The 27,483-nt window shown below is 33.7% G+C and overlaps 1 protein-coding gene across 1 annotated transcript in view; it reads left to right on the top strand.

Moving 5' to 3' along the window:
* The first annotated feature begins 4,525 nt into the window (after positions 1-4,525).
* Positions 4,526-27,483, top strand: part of LOC120767038 (regulator of G-protein signaling loco) — a 54,190-nt gene continuing 31,232 nt past the window's right edge. Inside the window, exons 1-2 of the mRNA XM_040092883.1 lie at positions 4,526-5,288; positions 5,351-7,839. Of these exons, the coding sequence (XP_039948817.1) occupies positions 5,365-7,839 (2,475 nt within the window). The 5' untranslated portion in view covers positions 4,526-5,288; positions 5,351-5,364. The remainder of the gene's footprint in view (positions 5,289-5,350; positions 7,840-27,483) is intronic.

Genomic DNA, 27,483 nt, shown 5'->3' with positions numbered 1-27,483 from the left:
TTGTCACAGTTTTTCGACGAGAAACCAGAAAAGTTTTACACTGATGAAATAATGTCTCTAGCAGAAAAATGGTAAAAAGTGGTCGTCAAAATAATACATATTTGGTTCATTAAAGTTCATTATAAATATAAAAAAAATAAGTTGAAGTTTGATCAGATATACGAAAAGACGCTTTTGACTACCCAATATTTCACTTATTAGTTTAATATTTTATTCGAAAATAACCTTTTTTTTTAATTGCGCTTGACAACTCTCTGTCTTATATTGAAGAATTCAGCCCGAATCCCGGGTTAAAGACGGGCTTATCGTGTTTCGGATAAACGCTTATAAGATCTAACTGCCGAAACATACATTTCGGCGCAAAATACTTTGAAGTTCACAAGCTACATACATTTCTTGTTATCACTATAGCATTCATTAGCTGAAAACTTTAAAGCAAAAAAAAATCGATTTAAGTGCTATTTAGAAAACGAGTCAGCATGAAAATCATGGCCGATTTATAAAACATATTTTATGTTTTCCTCATTTCATAGAACTCACGCAAAATAAATTATTAAAAGCGGCCATATACTGTAACTGAAAACCACACAAATTATATAAAAAATTAATTAAGTGAAATAATTTATAATAATTGAATACTATAAAACAGCTATATACATTTATATATACATAAAAAATAAAAAATAAATATGCCATGGTGGCACTCGCATCTCTCCCCGCCTATTGTATAAACTATTCATAATGAATACAAATAAGATTAGACTATTTTTTAGCAATGCGCACTTTAAGTTTATATTAAACTACATTCAAAATAAAATATAATAATAAAATAAATAATTAAAGTATTAAGAAACAGCAAGCTAAATTTAAGATGTGCTAAGTTAAAGCAGAAATTAAGCGATAACTATTGAAAAGCAACAACAAAGTCTAGCATTTGTATGTACGAGTAAAGAAAAACTTGTGCGAGTATGCAAATAACGGCACTTGCATATACATTTGTCTGTGTGTGAAGTAAAGAGAGAGAAAAACCTAAAATAAATTACACGCATACAACATTTCCTAACCCACGTCCGCGTCTCATTTATTTAGCATGCTTTTAGGCGTCATAGTAAGCACGCCAAATACCCTTACATATACATACATACATATACGGGCAGAACTCGTACGCTACTTATTGTAAACTACTTCCAATAACAATATTTTATATTTACAACAACATATACATATAAGCATACATACATATAAATATATATGAATAAGTGATTAAATTGATAATACTATTTAATAAATAATAATTATAATAAAAAATAACAAAAATAAATAAATAAATTACTAAAATAAAACAATTGACAGCAACAACAATGCTTATATATCTATAAGTCTTTATGTATGCATGACAATATACATACATACATAAATTCAAACATACATATACACGTATATTTATAAATGGCTGCTTTTAAATGTTAATACGCATAGTAAATAATACTAAACGCATCACTACTAAATTAATGCTAATTAGCATTAACCGTTCAATGACTCGCATTTTTTAGTTTTAGAATTAATTATATTTTCTGTAAATGTACTGCATTTACATAAGTACATGCATACTTATATATATACACATATATATATATACTTAGTGTTTAAGCACAAAAAAAAATATAATAATAAACTGCGTATAAGTGGATAAATATATTTATACATAAACATATATTTTGGTGTGTTGTGTTGATTATAGCTTTCGTACATACATATGTATTTTTGTTAACATTGCATACATACATAAGTAGTAAGCTTTTTTAGACGTCATTAGATTGATTAAGCTAATTACAATTAAATACATGCGTACAAAAATGCATACAGGCACAATTGTGCATGTGTGTGCGTGTGAACGTGCATGTAAAACACGTACTACAATACATATAAATATGACAATTTAATTATGTAAAAGCAAATGTGCTAACAGCAAAAATATCATATTGTATAAGTACCATACATGAAACTATTCACTCAAAATTGGCATTAAAAATTTTGATATACAATAAAAACGTTTTTTTTTTACTTATTTGAAACTTAATTTTTATAACACAAAAATAAATGTTTTTTCTTGGAAATAAATTGCAATTTTTATTGTCAAGTCTAACTGAAATGAATTCAATTTTTATACATATTGCTGTGCTGTTAGCGTTGGGACTAATGTGAAACTCGTTGAGTGCGAAGCATATAGATTGGCCTAAAAGTGAAAATACATAGCTTTTCTGTACTGAAGTCTACATTATTAATGTCTATCAAATCACTTAAAGACTTATTCGAATACTGTAAACGCAACTTTTTCCAAGAATTTGTGACAATTAATAAACTTACTATGAATATGAATTCAAAACAGTTGTTTTATTGTTTTATACACGGAACAGAGTATATTAAGGGATTGTCTCAGTGTGACCCTCCGAAAAATCCCAGATTTTCGCAATTTTTTTTTAATTAACTAATTCGTCCAATTCTTTTTTATAAAGAAATACATTCATGACGAATACAAAATGATTTGTTTATGTTTATTTATTGGTTGTATAATAGCTAAAATGACACGTAAAAAAGGGTCTTGTACGATGTACACGATTGCAGCCGCAATTTTTATCTAAAACAAAAGTTTCGAAAAGTTTATTAATCGGTAGGAAAGTTGCTATCGCGCTATGGGGAGTTTTTTTTTTTTTTTAATTTGAAAACATGGCGGGTGTTTAAACAAAAAGTATCGAGCCTTTTTTCGACAGTTTTTCCTAGAAAAAATAGGAAGATTTCAAAAAAAAAGCTTCCATAGCGGAACAAGTTACCTTCAAAACACTTCCTATGAGAGTAGAAACCGCTTTGAAAAACACTTTTCTGAGAAAAACGCGCTTAAAGATTGGAATTGGAGCGTTTCCCACTCGGTTTTCTTTCTACAAGAAAACCAGTAGCAGCCGTAATAATTTGAATTTCGATTTCAAAATTTGAGAGAAGGTTTATTACAGTGTACATTATCCGATAATGCAACGAAAAAAATAAATTTTTCAATCATTTTATACTGAGGCGATCCCTTAAGTTTTTAGTACAGAGCAGGAACGTCAGTGGCCCTATAAAATATATATAAAATGATATCGATCTGTTACTTTGCACACGTTTGGAGAGAATATCACAAAAAGCAGCTAATTTGTCGGAAACGCCGATATCAGAACACTATAGCTGCCATACAAACTGAACGATCAACAACAAATTCTTTTTACCATTGAAGGATACTACATATAATTTCGGTGCAGCTGATGTGTAGTCAATGTTTTTTCTTGCAATGTTTCCAGTTGCATAGTTGACGTTCATAAGTCAAATATGACACCGCCAACAACAATTTGCGTGGAAAGCATTTGATACAGGCAAACTAATTTTACCAACAACAAAAAAGCGCAAAAAAAATTATCACTTTTAACACAATATTATTGAAAATGATTTGCATTTTAATTGCAAAATTTGCCATTTACTATTTCTTCTTTATTTTTATATATGTATATGTACATACGTATGTATGTGCCAAGCGTTCCGCAAACATGCAAATTGGTTTGCGGTAATTTAATAGCACATTTAGAGAGAATTAAATTTATATAATTGATTAACTGGACAAATGTGAGCTGCTCAACAAAAAAATAATAAAGGGAACAACTAAAAAAAACGACACAAAAGCCAAACACAAAAAAGTAACGAGAAAGGAATTAATTCAGCTGTTAGCTGTCAGAAAAATATTTTTCTGGTGCAAAATTAATTTATTTCATTATAAATTGATTTTTGTTTGTGTAGCTGTCCGATTTTACTAGCAATTAAATTCGCCATGAAAGTGCTTAATTAGCATATGTAAATGTCACGCGCTAGACCGTATATCACTAATTTAATTATAATATATGTATTTATTAACAACACCACACACTAACACATTATTACATATGTAAGTTAATAAATATAATTTAATTTGAAATATAAGAATTTATATTACTACTTAATAAAAAAAAAATTATTTACAAACTTTCTAACCTCAAATTTTCATTATATGCTTAATATCTAATTAAAGTAGTATTTTATAACCCTTTTATTAGTTTTTCTTATTTTATATATAATTTTTTTATTTATTACTTTTGTTTCCAAATTTTTTTCGTTCGCAAATCACACTGAACTTTATATGTAACTAAACTATAAATTATTTTATAATTAAATAAACACACTAAAAAAAATAAGTAAATGGTTTTTGTCGTTATGTAGCAATGTGCGCAGCCTCCTTATCTCCAAGATGCGTTCACGCATGATGTAACATATTTGTTTCGCTTTGCAACCCTGTGCACAGTAAGCATTCCTCCATTCTCGCCATTTTCCATATTTGACAGCTAATTTGTGAAAAATGCCAATCTGTCTGAGATCGTCGCGTTTGCGCTGTTTATTGTTTAACAAATTAATTAATATTCAAACAAAAAAGCCGCAAATTGCTGTTAGTGAAATAAATAAATAAAAAATAGATAAATAATTAGTATATATAACGAACAAAGTGATATGAACATGGCATATGGTCGGATGGCAAACACTTGCCAAGGACGCGAAATTAACTACAAATAATTGTGAACCCGAATTATGATTTATCTATATTGGAAATATTTACATCACAATCATATTATAACAATAGAAAAATTAAAAAGCGGTAATGGCATTTGTGTAATAAGATTCAAAGCATTTGTATATAATAGCTAAATTTCAACAAAGGAATTTTGTAACCGATCCACAATCTCCCCAATTTGGTAATTTGACATTTTTTCTCAATGAAAACTGGACTGGTTAGTTCAATGGTGTATGCGGTTCGAGCTAACCACGGCCAATACAAATAAAAGTGTATATGTGTATACGCTTTAGCTATTACAGCTACATCAGCGCAGAGTTATTAAAAATAAAAACATATAAAAAATAGTGGGCTAAAGACAAAGTGTAAAAACAACAAGTAACAGCAGCCAAAGGTGTAAGCGGATTACTTCAGTTGGCGTGGAGCAAACTTGATTTTTGCCTGCCTCCCTTTGCTGTCTCATTGATATACAATATCACTTGCATTTCATATTACAAGAGTTGCGGCTGCGCATAAATTTTCTTTGCCTATGATAGAGCAGTATAGAAACGTTAAAATTATTATTAAAAATAGCAACCACAACCAAAACGCTGAGAAAGCGGAAAATAATATTAAAATACACAAAAGACTATCCGCTCTCTGCACAAATAGAGTACTATTAAAGGTATGTACTTCTAATTATTTTATACTTTTATATAAATAAAATATAAAACAACGTATTTTCAGTGAACACATTCAATATGCATCATCATCATCCACTGGCACCAACACAATCAAACACCGGCGGCGCTTCAGCAAGCAACGGTGCATCGGTACCCGCACTGCCAAATGTTGGCAGCATTAATGCCGGAATTGGCACTGCCATTGTAAACAATTCAAGTACTACCGTCGGAACATCGCATGTACAACACCGACGCCGAAAAAAACGTCCGAATTATGGTACGCGTACCGTAGAGGTGCGTCGTGGTTATAATGGATTCGGCTTTACCATATCTGGTCAGCAACCTTGTCGCCTATCATGCATTGTCACTAATTCGCCCGCTGATCAAGCAGGATTACGCGCTGGTGATTTCCTGATTTCAGTCAATGGTTTAAACGTATCAAAGTTACCCCACGAAACGGTCGTACAACTAATTGGAAATTCGTTTGGTAGCATACGCATGCAAATAGCTGAGAACTATTATTCAGACAGCTCGGATGAAGAGAATGCGGCGCTTATGTTACAACAACAAACAGCGGTGTCGGGAATGAATAGTGTGCTCACCAATCAATTCGGCTTATGCGTGGGTGGCGCGCGGGCTAAACCCCGTTACTTGCATCACAAAGCGAAGATGCATCGTCTACGAAATTCGCCGCAAAAGAAGCGTACGGTGACTTTGCAGCAACAACAACAGCTGGCACGTGCGGAGCAACTGTCGAAATGTGTGTCTGCTCTAAAACCAATGGAATTACAAAAACTACGTCCACTCATCGAAGATCTGCCGCTACCGGCCAACAGCTCTGCTTATGTTGCACCCAGCGCTAGTGCACCAAAAGAACCAACAGTTGGTGTCGCAGCCGCATCAAACTCTGCTGCAGAATTAGCAAACGTAAATGCAATGGCGCGTGCACCGGCAGCCGCTTTAGAATATCGTGCCATTGTCGGTTATCTAGGTACTATCGAAATGCCGAAGCAAATTTCGCACAGCTCCAAATTGCAGACGGTACGCTCATGTATACGCAAATTGCGTCAGGAAAAACGTCAACCTAACATGGTTTTAATGACAATATTACCCGATTGCCTCCGGCTACAAGCAGCTAATGGCAATACACTGGCGAGTTACGCTTCCGAACGCTTAAACTATGTGAGCTCATCATCGGAGAGTGAGAATCGGTTTTTTGGTTTGGTCACTAGCGCTGTACACACGTCGCAAATGGACGAAGACGATGAAGATGACGACGACATTGAAGCAGCCAATGTTCGTAACGGCCAAGGAGTAGTGGGTGTCGGTGGCGTTCCGGGCAATAACGGCAATGCGCACGTTAGCATCTCAAATAGTTGTCATGTGTTTGTAGTGGACACAAAACTATGCGAACATCAGGCGCATGTGCCGCGTGCAGCCGAATTTCGTATTCACTGTACACGCGATCCCATATCCAGTTTGTGTCTGGAGTTTCCAAATAATTCAGAATACGTGGTGAATCTCATACGCAGCATGTACACAATGCGCATAATGCCACCAATGGTCAGGCACCATGCCGCCGAAGATATTGTAAATGGTTACGGAGGTGTTGTTGCTGGTGGTCCTGCAGCTGCGGCGCATTCTCCTCAACCTAGTAATCACAGCGAAATCTCAACGACTACATCAAATTCCGATTCTGGCATCGGATTCCACAATGATTGCAATAATATCTCTGATCGCATACTGGTAGTGGATTTTCCTGGGGCGCCTGAGCTGCGCATGCGACCGATGGGCGCACGCCCCATGGGTATATTCAATAATTTTGATAATGTCACCGATAAGCGACCACCAACCGTCCGTGCAGTGCCAGAAGAGAATTCTCCGCCACAAAACGTCAATGTGGCATCCACAAGCAATGCACATTGCGCGAATTCAAGACCAAACCTTCTGGCTAATTTCAATCTCATCAAAAGTCCAGCCACTTCGCTGCAGACAACGCGTTCCTGTGACGATGTACTGGCTTTGGTCGAACGCAGCGCAGATGACGGCGAAACCGCCGCTTTAGATCAACAATCTCTCATCGCACCACATGCGTCTATGGATGATATATCTCTACACTCGAGCGCTCCCTCAGCGTCTACCATGAGTTGTTCTGCTGCCGATGAACATCTCTTTTTACATCCAGCCGCTTGCATGTTGGCTATGCAACATCAAAAGCAACGTCCCACCGCTAGTCAAGTGTACGCGTTGCTGCAGGATTGTCTTTCACGCGCACGTAATGCACGTCAATCATTACCATCAGCACATACAACCACCGATGGCTTAGCTAACACACCGAATTCACAAAACGGCAGTTCGACTGGTGCTGCTGCTGCACCAGCTAAACGTCACTCGATTGATTTTGAGGCATCGGATATTACGCCGCCTGTGTCAGCACTCAATGTTGGCACTTTCGAGACCAACATGTGGAAGAGTTTACAAGACTTGCGTGAAAATGAGGAATTGCTTGCGCCACACACACCAGATGGTATCAATAGTGAACCGGATCTACTGGTAAGTTGAAAGCGAACTATTTATAATTTATTTGTATAATAGCCAACTTCTATCATTCCAAATATTATAATAAAAATATAAAAACTTTGTGTTACTTTCGTTGCTTTCATCCGCTCAATATCAATTTCAATGCATACATACAAATGTATATCAATAAACAAAATCATATTTTCAAATACAAATATTTTTCTTAGTCGTCCAAATAGCCATGCTGTTTGTTGTAGATCTGGACTGGAAACTGGTTTCTTCAGTCAGAGTCTAGCAAGGATGTGATCCATATCGAAAATATGAATTAAAAATGTATTAAATTGACACAAAGCAGATGTTGAGGCCCTTTCCTTTCACTACAATCTCTACACGGAGAATATCGAGCGCAATTTATTCGTAAAGGACTATCATTGTTTTGAATTTATTGCCGGAAATATAAAAGTCTCATGAGGAAAGTCCCCTAAGATCACACTATCCTCACCAATAGCTTATTTTGGTTCAAAGATCCGACCGCAAAGATTCTTAAAAGGTTAATTATCTGTCATTATCAATTTCTCTTGAACATACACACACAAACCAACCCATAAAATGCATGCCAAATTTTAAAAATACATACCGTTATAACTAAATAATTTATCAGTAATCGATTTTTTAGGCATACTTATTTATTCAATATATGTACATATGTAAGTGTAAAAAGTTATTTGATGATTATTGTTGCTTATGTCGGCATTTATCATTTATTATTTGCGTTTACCATACAATCTTTCTCAATATTGTTATCAGTAGAAACAAACTGATAAACAAAGTAAATTACTCAATACTTCAAATGAGCACACTCGAAAACATACCAGTTTTTGTTTTTGTCAAATAGCCTACATAACCTATAACCCAAATGTTCGGGGAACAAGATATTTTTCAAAACATTTCGAGGAATGCTGGCGACTTGGCAATCTTTAGACGTATAAAAGTAAAAAACAAGAAAAAAAACGTTAATTTCGGCTGCACCTAAGCACCTTCACAGGTATATTTTTTACAGCATCAGACGATACCTCGGGTAATAGCTTCGTTCCGGATACTGTAGCAGGTTAAACTCCTACCTATCCAGAGTAAACCCCGACATATCCAATATATGTCCTGCGTGCAATGAGTCTCCGCATGACATTGGCCACCTCTTTGCATGCTCCACCAACCCCACTAATCTGAGACACCCTTCTCCGTTTGGTCCGACTCCGTCGAAACAGCACGCTTCTTGAGCCTTGCGTTAGATGACGTCGACGACAACTTACCATCCTAAGAGAGACTAGGTGCCCGCTAAAACAACAACAACAACATACCTTGGATAATAACCTCTGCCAAAATTTTTTAAAAATACCTCGTCAAATGAAAGAGTTTTCTAAAGCAAGCACTTGATTCCGATCGTTCAGTTTGTATGGCAGCTATGTATATGCTATAGTAGTGCGTTCTGAACAATTTCTTTCAAGATTGTGACGATGCCTTAGATAATAATCCCTGCCCAATATTTTAAAAATAACTCGTTAAATGAAAATGGTTTCCCATCCAAGCTCTTGATTCCTATCAATCAATTTTTAAGGCAGCTAAACACTATAGATTCCGACGAATGAGCAGCTTCTTGGTGAGAAAAGGACGTCTGCAAAATTTCAGACCAATATCTCAAAGTCTGAGAGACGAGTTGTCGTTTATACAGACGGACAGATGGACATGGCACTCAGCTCGTCAGGCTGATCATATATATACTTTATATAGTCTCTGACATTTCCTTTTGGGTGTTAAAAACACCATGGAAAACTTAATATACCCTATCATATGAGTGCGGTCCGATAGCCTCACCGCCCAATGCTGCAACTATTATCACTGGGCTATCTATAGTATATTTTGTTAGACAATTTCTCTTAAAATTTCAGTCAAATTCGTAAGTTTCGACATGAAGAAGTTTTGGACTCTTTTTTTTAATAATCGCCAACCAGCCATTCAATTCATCCGAGAAAAACTATTTTCTTTAAGGGAGCTTTACTATAGTACGTAGTATATTATGGTACTTACGTGAATTGTCTTACGACGAAAGAAGCATTTTTACTTTTGTATATGTAAGCTCTTTAAGAACTGGTAGTATACTTATGTTTCGAAAGACACTGTTATCGCTATCAGCAAATTTGCCCCACAATTTGTGACATTTTTTCATGCCGAGCGTTAGAAAAGTATTGGCTGAGTATGAGTGCCGGCAGTAGTGCGCTAACTTTTCGACAGGAATATACATATGCGAATTAGAGCTGCGGTGTGTGTCGCGAAAAAAGCAAAAAAAAATCGTATTAAAAATATTTGAGCAGGCGGTCTTTTAAGCTCTGCTGTCCGCCATTAATTGAGGCAAATTATTATATATCTTATGTACTTATGAAAATATGTAAATTGTGCATTACGCTGATAAAGGAACTAATTGTGTATGCAAATGTGGTGAATTTAAAGATTTGTGCGCGCTAAAACAAGCAGAATAAATAAGTGAAGACTCCTCGTGAGCTTTGCGCGGGCGCTCGATGGGGTTGCGGTCATCACAGAACGTGAACGAAAGCCATTTATGCGCCGCTTGCGATACATGTGCCCTACAGTGCTCGTAGTAGCTACGCGTCTACTAAGATTTCTTGAGGAGAAATTAAATAAATTCATTTGAATCACGACTTTCGTTCCGCGCTGCCATAACTCTATGTCGGAGCCTTTTTAGCTGCATTAGGCATAAGCAAATCGGTGGGTGTAGTACTACGATGCGCCCTATAAACGCTTTGTGGGAGTTTGTGAAGCATTATTGCGAAAAGTTCTCTTAAATCACAAAACCATATCGTTTATATGTGTGTATAAATGTTTATAGCAAATTCTTATAGGCAACCGCAGGCTTCCGTTGTGTTTATCGAACTGAAAACATGGCAAATAGTGCAATTTCATGTTGACAAGTCGCGCTTACGTCATCGAATTTGATTGCATTGCAGTTTTCTTTTTGTTTTGTAACTTTTTTCATATTTCTTGTTTTTGTTAGTGTTATTATTTGTTAGGTTGTGACGCGTATTTTCTGTTTTGTTGTTGTTTTTATTAATTTCATTGCTCTAATGTGACTACTCCGTAGCACAACCGTCATTGTATGTACATATGTATGCATAGACTTTAATTGCTTCAATTTAATTTCGACCAATTAATATTTGTAAATTCAATCATATACACATACATACACACATACATGCGAATGTTTAAGCTCCCGTCGGTCACTTGACTGACAAAAGTCGTTAAGTTCACTTAAGTGCTTTGGTGATATTGCAGCGTGTTGTGCCTGTGTGTGTGCGCTTAATAGTTTTTGTTATTGTTCTCGAATTGCTTGAATGACCTTTTGTCAATTTGTTGCTCCTTTCTCGACTAGTCATCGGCGTTTCGACTGCTATTGCATGCCATAATTGCATGTTGTTATTGTACATATATGCTTTCGTGTTGCGCCTCTGATCGTGTGTAGTACAAGTGTTTGTGATTTTCTTTTGTCACTGAAAAAAATCTTTGCGCTCAGTTACTAACATCGCTTTTGCTTTGTGCGGACAGGCCGATATTCTACGCGGATTCCGCAGCGTTTTCGCTGATAAAAAGTGAAGTGAATTGCTAAACAAAATAAATATATAAAGAGCAGTTGCCAAAACCCATATTTAAAATATCGATATCGACGCGCCGGTCAGCTGGCAAGTCCAGCTGTGCTAATTAGTGCATAATCATCACGCCCATAATTTAATTAAATACTTGTATTTATGTACATACATATGTATGTACGATGTGTGTTAAAAAAATTTCGTCGCGACGAATTTAATTTTTAAACGCTTCCTCAATGTAAATTTATTGCTATTGATTTGCAATTAAAAAATGTTTATCTCCAATGAAGTGTAAGAAGTATTGTTGTCAAAAAATAAAACCCCTCGCGCGACTTTAAAAATACAAAATTATTTGCCTGCTGGTGAGAAAAAGTTATAAAAATTAAAAAGATAATAATAAAAAAAATTTTCAGAAACAAAATTAATAAAAATTAATTTAAAAAAAAATTAATAAAAATTAATTTAAAAAAAATATGAATAAAATTAATTACAAAAATTAATAAAAAAATTAATTACAAAAAAATTAATTAAAAAAATTCAGAAAAAAATTAATAAAAAAATTCAGAAAAAAATTATAAAAATTAATTTAATAAAATTAATTAAAAAATAATAATAAAAAAATTAATTTAAAAAAAATTGAAAAAATAATAAAAACTTTTAATAAAAAGTTATATTTTTTTAACAAAAATTACGGCACACAGTAAAAAAAAATAAAATATTTAATAAATTTTACGATATTTTTAATATTATGTAATCTAATTTGCTGATTATTTTTTAAAGTTGGCATATACAAAAATTTTCCGAAAAAAAGTGTTTCTTTATATAGTACCTTATAATACAAAATAATAAAATATGACAAAAATATTAGATTAAATCAACGTGTAATGTGAAAATTAAAGTTTCTTATGCAAATTTCCGCATACATACTTACATACATATGTACATAACGAAAAACCTCACACTCAAAGTTGCCAATATTTTTATTTCCATATCTGTCTGGCTTCTTTATGCATCAAATAAAAAATAAAATCCAAAATCAATGCTATTTTTAATTCGTCGAAATCGTGTTCGTTCAATTACGCGCACAAACGTCTTTAAATTACACTAGTCAACAAATCTGAAGTAAAATATTACTCCTTATGTGCTATGTGGTCTGTGTGGTATTTGAGGTGTACTGATTTCGAATTTCAATTCAAACATTTTCCAATACGTACAGCTATTTTTGCAATTTTAGTAAATTGTTGTTGTCTGACCCCTGCACCCCTTGACTACAACACAAAAAATATTACGTGTTGGGAAGTTTTTACTATCATTTTCAGTTTCAGCAACCCAAATCTCTAACATACCAGTCGCAAAATGACTGTAAACTACAAGTAGTGCTATTAATTAAATGTGCAAAAAAATGTTTGCTTTCGCCGTGAATTCGCTTCAGTGAAAAGTCTTCTTACCGATCGCTGCTTTTGTGTTATTTGTAAATTGAATTGTTAAATTAAAGTTTCAACGCAGCACCCCACTAACTGCGACGCTGCGCCTTTTGTATTGTGTTTCGGATGCTTTGTGTTTTTGTCGCCTCCGTTGATGAGTTTATCGACTTTAGATTTGTAAACAAAACGCTGTAATAAACTTCAGCCCGCCCACTAGGCCGAACGTGTTCATGTGACGCTCCGTGTCTGTACATTCTGCAATTAAACGTATGCCAGATAAGTGTGTATACAAGTGATATACGCTCATACATATTTAATTCCTGCGAAATGTTTCGAATGACACGTTCACTCATTTGAATGGACAATGAACAGTATGCTGGAACTTGTCTGCGGTTTATATTCCGAGGAGAATGAGCCGGTAAGTCGAAATGCATGTGTTTGATAATATCTGCTGAAATGCTGAAATATAATAATGTAAATAATTTATCAAATCTACACTTTGAAGTTTCAAAATCTTGCCCAATATTTACCTACAGCTCAAATGCTCCTCTTCAACTCACAAAAGCTGCGGTCTGAAAGGAATTTAACATTTTCAAAGTTGATATGATTTTGTAATTTGCAATTTGTTGAAAAAACAAAAATCGTCGGCCCATAATTCCGGTCTCTTCTTACGAATAGCTGTCCCATAACACTCGAATAGCATTCCTTGTTGACAGTTTAGCTAGTCGGAAAAATTCGGAGTGCACCACACATCGATATTCGAAGGAAACTGTTAACATAACCTTGAATTTTGACCTGTTTTGACATGGTTGCTTCGGTTCGGCTCACCTTTGCCACGACTTTCGGCTGATTGATCATCTGTTTCCGAGTCGTAAGCATAGATCCAAGATTCAGCGCCAATAATAATACGTTTCATGACATCCCGGTAGTCGGAAAGCATTGATCTACAGACGTTAACGCAACGCTGTTTTTCCAAAAAATTAAATGATTTTAGAACCAATCGTGCTTTCTCATTTCTTACGCTCAAATGAACTATTAAAATGCTTTGCACTGGTCCTTCATATTCCAATGATGCCAGTAAGATCTCTGACTGTTAATCGTCGTTTTTCAAGCACCAATTCCTTTATTTTATTGACGTATTGATCATCAGTTGATGGTGATGGCAGTCTTGGACGTGGCTCCTCATCCACCCTCTTGAAATAATTTGTACCAATCAAACCACTTGCTCGCGCCAAAAAAAAATGATCACCGAAGACCTTTTCCAACATTCTGAACGTTTCGGCGCCAGAAATAATTATTTATTTTTTGATTCTGCACACAAAATTTAATGGTACTTCTTTGTTCAATAATTTCACTTATCGTAAAAATCACCGAATGCACTATATGTACTTCAGAAAGGCAAGCGTATACTAAACACTAATGATTATTTTGATGTGACATTTGGCACAGATGTCTGTGACAGTCATACCTAGAACTTAGAAACCTAGAAAAAATAATTTTTCGACGAATGGGTTTTCGCGCGAAATTTAAGTTAAAAAGACTTACTAATTTTTGCCCACAGTCTAAGCTGGAACGAGCAAAAGCCTTAGATCGTGTCTCTGTACATTTTCATATAAAGCCCAACTTTCGCAAAATACAAAATTCATATTGACCGTTAAAGATTTATCACTGATCAACACATTACGATACATTAGATTTTGTTTTAAAACAACCAAACCAACCAAAAAACGGTAAACCACTATACTAAATTTCAAATTTACATATTTTTTAACGATGAAAATTAACTTGACCGGAACGCATAACCTTTCTTGCACACAACCATGCGGACAAAAGTATTTTCATACCTATGTAGGTATGTATAATCGTGTAATACAAGTGTGGAATAAAGCATATTTTTTCGAATTTATTATGCACACTACTAAAGTCAAATTGTGACAAGTGGAGTCAATTATTATTACGAACTTTGAATTTGTGCGGTGGTTCCCATGAAAAATGCCAGCACTGAACCCTTTACACTCCACCGAGTACTTCTAAAATTCAGATGAGAAAATTTAGGGCCAAAGTGCGCGTAGCATGGCCAAAATGTAACGTATTTTTGCGGCATTAGTGCATACATATGTGCAGGAGTATATACATAAATATGGTATATATGTACATACATGTGTTCCACAATCAAAATTAACTTCTGTTTTCGTAAATATGAAGCATATTTATATGCACACACACGCACTATACATACATACATAGTTTTGTTCATTTTGTTGTTGTAGCACATAAGGCATGCATGTGTTGGCATTTCACCGTCGGTGGTTAGATCCTGTTGCCACTGCACTTGCTGGCGCATTAATGTTCGTGCACTTACACCTGTCAGGGTCTGTTGGCATGCGCCACGGTCACTGCACACATAATCTGCCGTAATATTGGGGTGTTTTCTGTTGTAAAGCGCGGGAGCACAGGTTGCAACCTGTTATCCTGAAATGGCGCATGCACTCGCGCAGATGCATGTCAATGCAGCTGGTTTGGCGGTTAAATTCTCTTTCTAGTTTTCAGCTACTAAATTGGCGCGTTGTTTAATGTTCGGCATAATATTGTTTCTAACAGCTGTCATATGTTAGTATTATTATAACACGATTAATTTTTCTACGAAATAATATCACTTTTCATAATTATTATTCATTCGTTGCTTAGCATCTCCTTGCTAAAAGTGATAAATTATTAATTTCAAATTCATGGAACAAGAAATACTTATACAACTTATTGACAGCTCTACAAAAAAAAATCTTTTGGATGTTTAGCAAATCTTGATGGTTTCAAGTGCCTAAATAACGAATTTACTCATGATTTTTTTTTTTTTTTTTATAAAAATTGCACATTCTAAAGTTTGCTGACGGCTTTTGGTAATAAAATGTAACTTTCCAGTCATGATTAGAGTTCTACGCCCATTTTTCGCACATACAACCATCACACGACCCCACTCTCAGCTTTGTTGCCGAAAATATTCAAAAAATTATGCAGAAGGTTTAATACAAATCAAACATGGAGATATCTAGAAGTACAGCCTACAAAATGTGCTAATTTATTTAATTAAAATCTGCATTTGTTTTTCCAAAGTAATTTCCATGCCCTCAGAAACAATGATGTCATCGAATTTCCAAAAATCGCTTGTGCCTATCAGTGAAAGTGCGCGGGAAGATAAAACATCTGTGACAAAAGGGTGGAAAGCTTCCTCTAATACTGCAATTAATAAAAAATTAATAAAAAATATGACTGTTCCGGAAATTGAAACTTTGAAAAGTTTCGATTAATCGAAATTTTCGTAGGCAGCCATAAAACATCAACTTGTGGAAAATAAGCTGACAAACTCTTTGGGACTCTAGCAGCAAATATGAGTCTGAATCCACCAGGTTCTAAAAGTGAAGAACAAAAGTATCGAGATTGATGGGCTCTTCACATGATGGCAGATCACTGATGGTCCTTAAAAAATGTTGTCGACTGGAAATATATAAAACAAAGTTCATAAAAAGACAACATTTATTTACATATCTGTTATATTGTTTCATGTTTTTCGGATTTTTGTTATAAAATAGTAACACAGGTTAACAAAAAAAAACGTAAATAAATCGCAAACAAAAACATATCCAAAACAGTTGACCAGTGTTCTTTTATATACTATATATTATACATTATGACATAAAAATACGCAGAAATTGTAAATAAAACGCAAAATATTTAATTATTCATCAATATTTATTTTGTCGCCTTCGAAAGTAATCCCCATCAGATGCATTGTATTACACTTGTGCTAACGATTTTTAAAGTCCTCGAAACATTTTTCAAAAGCACTTTTTGGGTTGGCCTTCAGCTCCTCCAGCGAATTTTGTTTATCTCTTCCTCGACTTTAACGGGTTCCACTCCGATGATCGTTGACTTGTTTGTATGTCAAACTCATCAACCAATGTCACATGGCAATTATAATGCTCTCCATGAATCTGGGATCAGATTTCGCACGATCAAGCATGTCCAAAGAGACCTGTTTACGGTACTCTTTTTGAAAAAAATTCAACTTTATCGGGACGAATCGAGCAAGAACGCATTTCATGCCCAAAATATGCCCCAAAATCAAAAGGACTCGCGACAGATGTCGAGCTCTCTAGCCATCTCTTTACCAGTTGAAAAGGTCGAAGGTCGTCCAGAACTAGGCATGTCTTCAACGATCTCTCGACCGTCTTCAAAGGCTTTGTATCACTCGTAGGCTTATGTTTTTGAATAACCTTTTCCAAAATTCGCATGAAATTTGGTTAATACTTGTTATACAAAATTTAAGACAAATTCTTTGTTCGATATTTTTATCCATTGTAAGAATCGCAAGGCACCACCGAGGTGTACCGACTTAAGCAGACTGGTTGACGAATCGCGCTCATATTTCCTACCAATTTCGCCAAATATAATTTTTTGACACCCGAGGAATTTAATTACAATTTCCGGGTGCTTTTTTGTCACAATGTATATATACTGTTCTTAAAATATATAGGTATTTCTGCAAATTCGATCTTTGTCCATTCAATTCGTATCGTTTACTGACGTCAGAATAACAAATAAAATGTGTAAAACTTGCAAAACTGTCCTTATCAACTTCAATTTGCGCCTATAATCTTATCTGTGTTCCCTATTTACACAAAAATGTCGTGTATACCAATAATTTTTAGTATGCCAATTTGTGGGCTCACAAGCAATTCTCATAATTTTATAATTTTAGATTATTTAACGCATTATTTTATATTTGAGAGATATCGCTCATATATTTTTTATTTGGCAAATAAATTTCATATTAAGAAAGTGATCCAGGAAAGCGTCATTTCATCTTGAACTTACAATAAGTCCAGAATAATTTCAATTTTTACTTTCCTTACTTCCAAATAATAACTTTTCCCAATATCTAAATTTTATGTTTTTCGTTTTGCTATAATCTCTTCATTGTCCAAAATATATGTAAGGCCGTTCTACTTTTCTGTTCAGTTAAAAAAAAAACAGTTACACATTATAAGTCGGGTTCGATGGCAATCCTATATTTCGTCGAAGTATTCATTCGAAAATATTGAAATATTAAATTTTCATTTTAAAATTATTCTTTTTTTGATATTTCATAACTTTTTCATGCAATGTTCAAAAGCATGCATGAAGCTATACGATGAGTAATCACAACGACCAACCACTACACACGAAATACCACCACCGGCGCACTGTGTTCATTAAATGATAAAATTCCGCTTTTTTTTATTTGTTATTTCAAATAAAATATCTGTTAAAAATTATTAATTTTAAATTTTTTGAAACAGTTTGTATTTTGTCGTTATCCTATAAATAATTAAAGAATAGTTATTGTTGTTTTGCAACAACGAGCTGCTAGCATTGTTACTGAATTTCAGGCTTACAAAGTTGGTTCAGACGCGCTTATAAAATATATTGAAATATATACTTACACACATATGTATATGTATGTATATGCACATATATATTATTCGAGTATGTACCTACATATGTATATGCATCGGCAGTCAATAAAACTTGCTACGTTATTTCAATTTCAATTTTACTACTTTTCTATATACATATAGTATTTTATAAAAAAAATATATATTTGTTGTTATTTTTTATTTTTTTTTACTGCATCGCTGCTGTCATTTGTTTGGTATAATTGACTTTCCCATGTTATTGTTGTTGTCGCGGTTTTTATCGTTAGTCATTTAGCGGCTGCGGGTTGGTGGTTGTTCAGCATTAACTCGCGCTGGTGGTTGTTAACATTCAACAATTCGTTTGAGCCGTGTGTAAGCCGCAACACCGAATCAGTCTCTAAACGTGGCCCAAACGTGGTAGTACTTACATAGCGGTCTTCGGCGATAGTACATGCGTAGCGACAACGCGGAAGAAAGCAAATCGCGCGTAACGCAAGTTAACAACGATAAATTATTTAAATATTCCGAACGGAACGCATGCGCACAAATGTGAAATTGCGTGCAAAGCAAACAAGAAAATTTAATGTGTGAATTATTTAAAAACTGCTATGAGAAATGTGGTTAAAATAGTGAGAAAATTTAACTGACTGTTTGAAAATAGTTTTTTCTTAATTAAAAATATATTTAAATATAACAAAAGAGAAGAATTTCTTTTTCAAAAAATATAATAATTGAAATATCACAAGAATATTTAAATTTAAAAAAAGAAAAAAAAAAATGAATGTGTAAGTTTAATTTTATCAAAAAGAAATAAGTGTTTCTATTTTTTGCTTCGTCTAATGTGTTAAAAATGAACACGTAGTTCTAATGCCATAATACAAGCTAACACAAAACATATTTATATGATTAATCACGCTTACGAGTGCATTAAGTTATGTGCTTCGCCCTGGCACTTTTGCTAAAAAATTAAAAAAAAAAAAAATACCACAATATGCAGATAACAACAGCGTTTTCTAATAAAAAATAAAAATAAAAAATTAATATACAAAAAAAATAATATAAATATTTTTATATACATATTTTTTTAAAACTGTTTGGCGCTGCGCAAAATCTTTAACATTAACACTTAAAAAAAATGGGCTCGTGTTTTCCACGACATTGCCTTCATAAGCTGGACCTAAAATTACAATAAAACAACAAATATTAAATAAAAACTTTTTAACCATCTATATTTGACATGCACAAATTTATCGATTTTAAATAATTGTTTTATATCGATAGTTTTATCAATAGTTTTAACACAGATATATATATTTTTCTTTTATATACAATAATTTTTGTCGTTTATCGATATTTGGCACTTTGTCGTTATTGTTTAATATAAACTCTTCAAAATTATCGAATTTAGTTGCCAGTTTTTTGTAATTGCAAAAAAAGAAATTCAGACTTATATGCGTTTAAATCTGATAATGGTGATTTTGCATTTTTTTCGACTATTTTTTGACATCAAATTTATCGATTTTAAATAATCGTTTTATATCGATAATTTTACACAAATATATGCTTTTCACTATTAAATTTTATACATTTAAAAATGATTTTTGTCAATATTCGGCAATTAGCTTTTATTAGTAAGTTTAAATTCCACAATCATATTAAATTTATTTTTGTATTTGGGAAAAAATTCCAAGTTCATATCCGGTTAAAAATAATAATCGTAATTTTGAATTTTTTCGATTTAATATTTGTATTTTTTGGCATATCAATATTTTCAATTATAAATAATCGATTATTTATCGATATTTTTTAACATAAAATTTATCGATTTTAACTAAGCGTTTTGTATCGATAATTTTATCGCAAATATATGCTTTTCTATATTAAGATTTAAATTTATCATAATTGATTTTTATCAATATTCGGCAATTAGCCATTATTAGTAAGTTTAAATTCCTCAATCATATTCGATTTATTTTTGTATTTGTGAAAAAAATTCAGATTCATATCCGGTTCAAAATAATAATCGGAATTTGGAATTTTTTCCAATTTTGTAATTGTGTTTTTTGACATATCAATACTTTCGATTACAAATAATCGATTATTTTTCGATATTTTTAACATCACATTTTTCGATTTTAAATAATCGTTTTATATCGATAATTTTACACAAATATATGCTTTTCAGTATTAAAATTTAAATATATTAAAAATGATTTTTATCAATATTCGGCAATTAGCCGTTATTAGTAAGTTTAAACTCCTCAATCATATTCGATTGATTTTTGTAATTGCAAAAAATTTTAGATTCATTAAATTAATAATCGTAATTTTTAATTTCTTCGTTTACATATTTGTACTGGTTGACATCAATATTTTTGATTATAAATTATCGATATTTTTTGATTAATAGACTAAAAAAACTAATAAAAAATTTAAAAAACTAATAATAAAATCAGTCAAATGATGGAATGAAAAATATATGTATTCTTCGATCTTTAATTGTTTTATACAGAATGTTATAACTAACGGTAATTTACCTTAATTATGGAATTGATATTAAGATTTATTGAAATTGCAACAATAAATTAATATTACCTATATACGAAATATTTTCAATCAATAATACCATTCATAATTCAAAAGAATTCCAATGCAACTACCACAAAATATTTCTTCGAATAAACACTTCGTTGCAACAATAACTGAAAAATTATAAGCAAACCAAATTGTGTACAAAATCTTGTAATGAAAAATTGCATTACAAATATTGCGCAAACCGTGACGTTGGCACATTAATTGCTCAACGGAAAAACTATGCATCACGGGATCCTACACACACATAATTCTCCGTTAATAATTAAATAAAAATCACAATATTTTTCAATGAATTCCTTATGTTTTATTGTGCGAATGAAAATAGTTGAATGAGAAACGATTTCTGCTTAATACCAAAATCACAAACACTGCTGCATATTTAGTTGTGGAATGTGCAAAAACGCACAATCGTTGTTGCTAGAACACTGATGCCCGGCGTGATGCCCTGGGTAATGCCACCAACGCAACACCGATGCTCTGGTGATAATTAGCACCGATTAGTATATTAGCGGTCATAAACAATGAGTGCGCTACAAACGTGGGCTAATATTTATTTATTTTGATTTTGTGGTTCGGTAACAGCACGCAGCATAGACATTCCAAAAATACCAAAAACGGAGTGCAGAATAACAAATACTCAAAAGGCAGGTGTAAAATATTTCCCAAAAAAACATTTACGAAAAGTAAATAAAGATACAGGCGAACGAGCGCGCAAATTTACGCGAGTGTTGAAAGTGAAAATCATTTTGAAAAGCGCAAAAAATAAAAAACGAAGACATATAAGTACACATATATTTAATATATACATTTATTTTGCTAGTTGCAAAAAATGACATCTGCACATACATACTATGTTTTGAAACGCACTTCCTCGATTTTCCTTTAATACGTTTTTTTTATAAAATAAAGCGCCTTATGTGCCGATGAGGAGCGGCGTCTATCAAAACACAACGCTTCCTCATTTGTTGTCAATAAACAACACTCAACGGCTATTAAAAAGTGAAAACGATTTAAAAATAAACTCAAAATACACCAACTACATAAATAGTGATAACATAGACGCCTAAAAACAAACAAACGCACACACATGCATATACAAGAAAACCATAACATAAATTTGCAATAAATTCGCGTAAACGCTCAACGCTTGAACGTAAAATCGTTACGGCTACGCCACGCACCACGCAACGCGTCTGTCAAAAATTCTTCGAATTCCATTGGATTTTAATTATGTTTTGTTGAATCTTTTATTTTATAGCATTTAAAAAAAAAAATTTTTTTTCTTCGAAAAAATAATTTTGTTTGGAAAATTTTCTTGCATGTCATGGCTATGGCTGGCGGGAAGCATTTCCAATGTGCAATTAAATGAAATTATATGCAATCGCCCAAAAGATTTAGGCAGTCAGTTATGCGCGTTCGAGGGTCAGTTGAGCATTTCAATTGAGAAAAATTCTGCATCAACATTGCAATTAGACGTATTTAAGTGTAGTGTGGGTGCTCAATAAGTACGGACATAAATACACATTCAATCAGCCTTGCAGCTGCACACATATGTACATAAGTACATACATATATACATACTTGTATGTATGCGGCTGTACAGCAATGCCCAGCATGAATGTGTGGTTTATTTTCAGCTCACTTATTAATCGCAAATTTTATGAAAATTTTGTTTTTATACTCTCGCAACAAAGTTGCTAAGGAGAGTGGAGAGTATTATACGAGTAGTTTTGTTCACATAACGGTTGTTTGTAAGTCCTAAAACTAAAAGAGTCAGATATAGGGTTATATATACCAAAGTGATCAGGGTGACGAGTAGAGTTGAAATCCGGATGTCTGTCTGCCCGCCTGCCGTCCGTGCAAGCTGTAACTTGAGTAAAAATTGAGATATCATGATGGAACTTGGTACACGTATTTCTTGGCTCCATAAGAGGTTAAGTTCGAAGATGGGCAAAATCGGCCCACTGCCACGCCCACAAAATGGCGAAGCCCTATAAAGTGTCATAACTAAGCCATAAATAAAGATATTAAACTGAAATTTGGCACAAAGGATTGCATTAGGGAGGGGCATATTTGGACGTAATTTTGTTTGGAAAAGTGGGCGTGGCCCCGCCCCCTACTAAGTTTTTTGTACATATCTCGGAAACTACTATAGCTATGTCAACCAAACTCTATAGAGTCATTTCCTTCAGGCATCTCCATATACAGTTCAGTTAAATGGAAGAAATCGCATAATAACCACGCCCACCTCCCATACAAAGGTTATGTTGAAAATCACTAAAAGTGCTTTAACCGACTAACAAAAAACGTCAGAAACACTAAATTTTACGGAAGAAATTGCAGAAGGAAGCTGCATCCAGGTTTTTTTTTAAATTAAATATGGTGGTGGCGTCGCCCACTTATGGACCAAAAACCATATCTCAGGAACTACTCCACCGATTTCAATGAAATTCGGTATATAATATTTCCTTAACACCCTGATGACATGTACGAAATATGTGTGAAATCGGTTCACAATATAACGCTATTTTGAATTCCATCTGATGCCTTCTCTGTATAATATATACATTAGGAACCAATGATGATAGCGGAATAAAACTTTACAAAAATACGATATTTGAAAAATATGTAAATGACGGATAATGAAATCTCGATTATCACTTTATCATGCGAGAGTATAAAATGTTCGGTGACACCCGAACTTAGTCCTTCCTTACTTGTTGTTTTTGCTTTTGTTTTTTTTTTTCAATGATGTTCCGAATGCGGTAATCTTTTTCAAATTCTTTCATTGCAAATATTCAAAGTTAAAAATTATTATTATGTGCTGGAAAAAAACAAATTCATATTGTGTAGTCGAAAAAGTATTTTCGTATTTCTAATCAAATTTTAACTTAATTTTTTTATATTTATACTAATAAATAAATAAGTACCATTTTGGTCGACCACTTTTTTTTTAATTGAAATTTTGGGTTATGGATAGCTCCAGAGAAGGCTATCGTGTGGTACTACATATGTATATGTTTTAAAAAAGACAATTTCGAGCAAAACGCGTTTAAAGTTTCGCGGAAAGCCGAACCAGTTTGGTTGGCCGATCCAGAAAAATACCTACATCTCCGAAAATAATTTAAATTTGGAGAAATCTTTTTGTAGACATATTTTTTAATAGTTACACTTTGAAAACAAAAAAAAACACGATTTTTTTAAGACTAGAATACCCTCTTAAATATGTAATGAAAATTTCATGTGCAAAGGTTTTTTAAAGTAAAAGTATTCGCTGCAGCCTTTTTCTGCCATGAACAGGGCGTATTAAGTTGACCACGAAGTTTGTAACACCCATGTAAACACGTCGAAGACACTATAAAGTTTATATATATACAAGTATGAATGATAAAGGTGGCAAGCTAAGTCGATTTCGTCGACACGAGGGGGTCTGTATATGCGCGAACTCGTCCATAAGTTTTTGAGATATTGACCTGAAGTTTTGCATATGTCCTTTTTTCCGCAAGCAGCTCTTTATTTCTTGAAACCGGCGATATCGGAGCACTATAAGATATAGCTATCATACAAACTGATCGTGTTCGTGTAAGGAAAACTTTTTTATTTAATATCTATAAATTTGGCATAGATTATTGTCCAAGATAACACTAAAATCTAGCGAATAGTTATGCGTTTTTTATCAAAATGAAATACTAATTTTCATTAAAAAAGTAAAAAAAAAAAATATTGTTGAAAGAATTAAGTATTAGCTTTTTGCACATCTTGAGCACCTTTCTGGGAATTTGTGGATACCATGCCAATAAAAATGTTCGCCTTTTGAAGCAAATCAATCAGACACCCAATTTTCGACTTCTGCGTAGAAATCGAAGTGCTGTTCAGGCAATGCGTGTCCCATCGATGAAAACAAAGGGTAATCGGAAAGGGGCCAAGTCTGTTGAATACGCGTGTGGTGTGGCAGCTCCCAGTTGTTGTGATAGCGGCAGAATTCTGCCGAGTTGACAGTCCTTGGCGGGTAAAACAAACCGGGTGCGTTCCGGTTACGGCGGAATATGTCGTGGGAACGGCCAAGTACTTTTAATGTAACCTGAACCGATTTTGCTTTGTGTGCAAGTGTATTGTCGTGTAACAAAATTACTCTGCTGTGTCTTCTGGCCCATTATTCTGGACATTTTTCGATCAATGCACGGCTCAAATTGATCATTTGTTGTTTGTAGCGATTAGTATTCGCAGTTTCACGAGGTTTTAGAAGCTCATGATATACCAACATGCCTTCTGATCCAACCAAACACAGAGCGTTGCCTTCCTACCGAATCGATCTGTTTTTGCATTCGTTGTTGCTGGTTGTCGCGGATTAACCTATGATTTTTACCGCTTAGGATTCTTAAAATAAATCAATTTTTCATAGCCAGTGATTATTCGATACAAAACTGATTTTCTTTCATGCCTTTGAACAAAATTTCACAAGTGTTTTTTTCGGTTTTCCATTTGTCTTGCATTCAATTCATGTGACACTCATTTGCCACACTTTTGGATCTTACCCTTAGCTTTCAAACGGCCTGAAATTGTTGGTTGTGCTACATTTAACATGGCTGTCTTTTGCTTTTGACTCAAAAGTATCATCTTCACCTTCACCATCATCTTAAAATTTTTTTGGCGATCTTCCACGTTCTTCATTTCTTATATTAAAATTATTATCTCTGAACCGTTGCAACCATCTTTTGCATGTCGCTTCTGATATAGCATGATCACCATATGCCTCGTCAAGCATTTGCAGCACTTTTCTTCAAATGGAAACAATAAATTATTGGTTTCCGCAAATCATCACTTTTCGTTACAAAATTTGACATTTTCAATACAATAAAAAATATGAAAATGTTTATTCAATGAATGTTGACTGATGTCACGCCAAAAGCACGCAACAAATGTTCACTACCAACACATTTGTCTCTCACTTCATACCGCTACACCTCGTGTTACTGTAATAAATGCGCCTGTGAAGGGTATTTATAGCTTCGATGTAGCCGAATTAATTTTTTTTCGCCAATTTTTTTTTAGCAAATAATAAGTTTATAGCCATAAGATCGTTGATTTTCGCTTAAACGTAAAGAAATTCCCGGTATTATATTGATAATTTCCGAATTTCACAGAATTGCCTGCCAAAGCATATGATGCAATACAATCAACAACACATTATCTACTTAATTATTATACAAGCGCATGTGTACTCGTATATATACATATGTATGTATGGGCATGGAAACTAACAATTCAGCAAACATAGTCTGACGCCTAGTATTTGCAGTTGTTTGTCAATGTGTATCTATTTATTTACATGCAAACATACATGGTTACATACATACATAGTAGCCTGGAAATTAGTCACATTTATTGACACACCATTTTTTCGTTATGCCTCCACGCTGTTTCACCTCCCGAGCTATGCCCCGAACGTGCTGTTGTGCATTAATTGTCACTTTCGTAATCAAAAAATGGAAATTTTTAATTTATTCAAGTCACTGTAAGCTTGCACTGGTCGCTTCTTCCTTTACGACTGACAAGTTGCTTATCCACTTACTTATAGTTGTAACATTTTATTATGTATTCCTACTCAATTTTCTTAGACATTTCAACTGTCATAAAGGGTTTTTTTTACACATGCACACACCCACGCTTAACAATTATTCGTGACGTAAATTGCATTAGCTTTTAGTATTTCCAAACCTGTTTCTTGTTACTACAGGCATCAAGTAAACCCCATTTACCTGCACGATCAGTAAGAACTGGGCACGACTTCGTTCCTGACGTTTCAGCGATTCGTCATTCATTTTTGTGTGTTGCCATATGCCATCAACGGCTTTTGCAATGTACTATGTAAGTTTGTATGTATGTCACTGGCACTGCGTAATGTCGCCTGACACCTTCTGCCACCTGCACGGGGCCTAACATCTGAATGTCAAGAAAACAAAACTCTGCTATGTACATACATATGTAAAACGTATGTTCTAGACCTTTGTATGTATATTATTTATATTATGTGTGTTTGTACACATATGGGTGCCTAAATTTCACTGTCACGATAACCAAGTAATTGAGAAAATATTTTCCATAATTCGTTTGTAGTCAATGAAAAATGCGCATTTATTTATTTAGTTTGTTATTTGTTGATTTAGATAAGCTTTGCTTTGATATGAATGAACTTGACGCTATTTGCGTATATTATTTTCGCATGCCATAATGAAGCTTTTATACAATTGTTCTATTTTTAAAAATCGACTAATATTGTTGCGATTGAGGGACTTTAAAATATTAATACCAACATAAGATTTCGATCTATTTTTATATTCTACTATGCATCTTTTCTCGCTTATTTGTGTTTCGAAAACTGCAAAATGGCAAATAGATCGTCGTCACGCCACTGTTGCAAAAGATTAGATCTCTAGGAACAAGCGATGCGTTACCTTCAATCAAAACTTTTTGAGTGAATGGCTATTGGACAGTATCCAGTAAGGACCCGTACGATTGCGACTAAATTAACTCCGCTAAAGGCAATTA

The sequence above is a fragment of the Bactrocera tryoni genome, chromosome 1 (assembly GCF_016617805.1).
Source record: "Bactrocera tryoni isolate S06 chromosome 1, CSIRO_BtryS06_freeze2, whole genome shotgun sequence".
In the NCBI taxonomy this organism is placed as follows: Eukaryota; Metazoa; Arthropoda; class Insecta; order Diptera; family Tephritidae; genus Bactrocera; species Bactrocera tryoni.
This window is presented reverse-complemented; position numbering and strand designations above follow the sequence as displayed.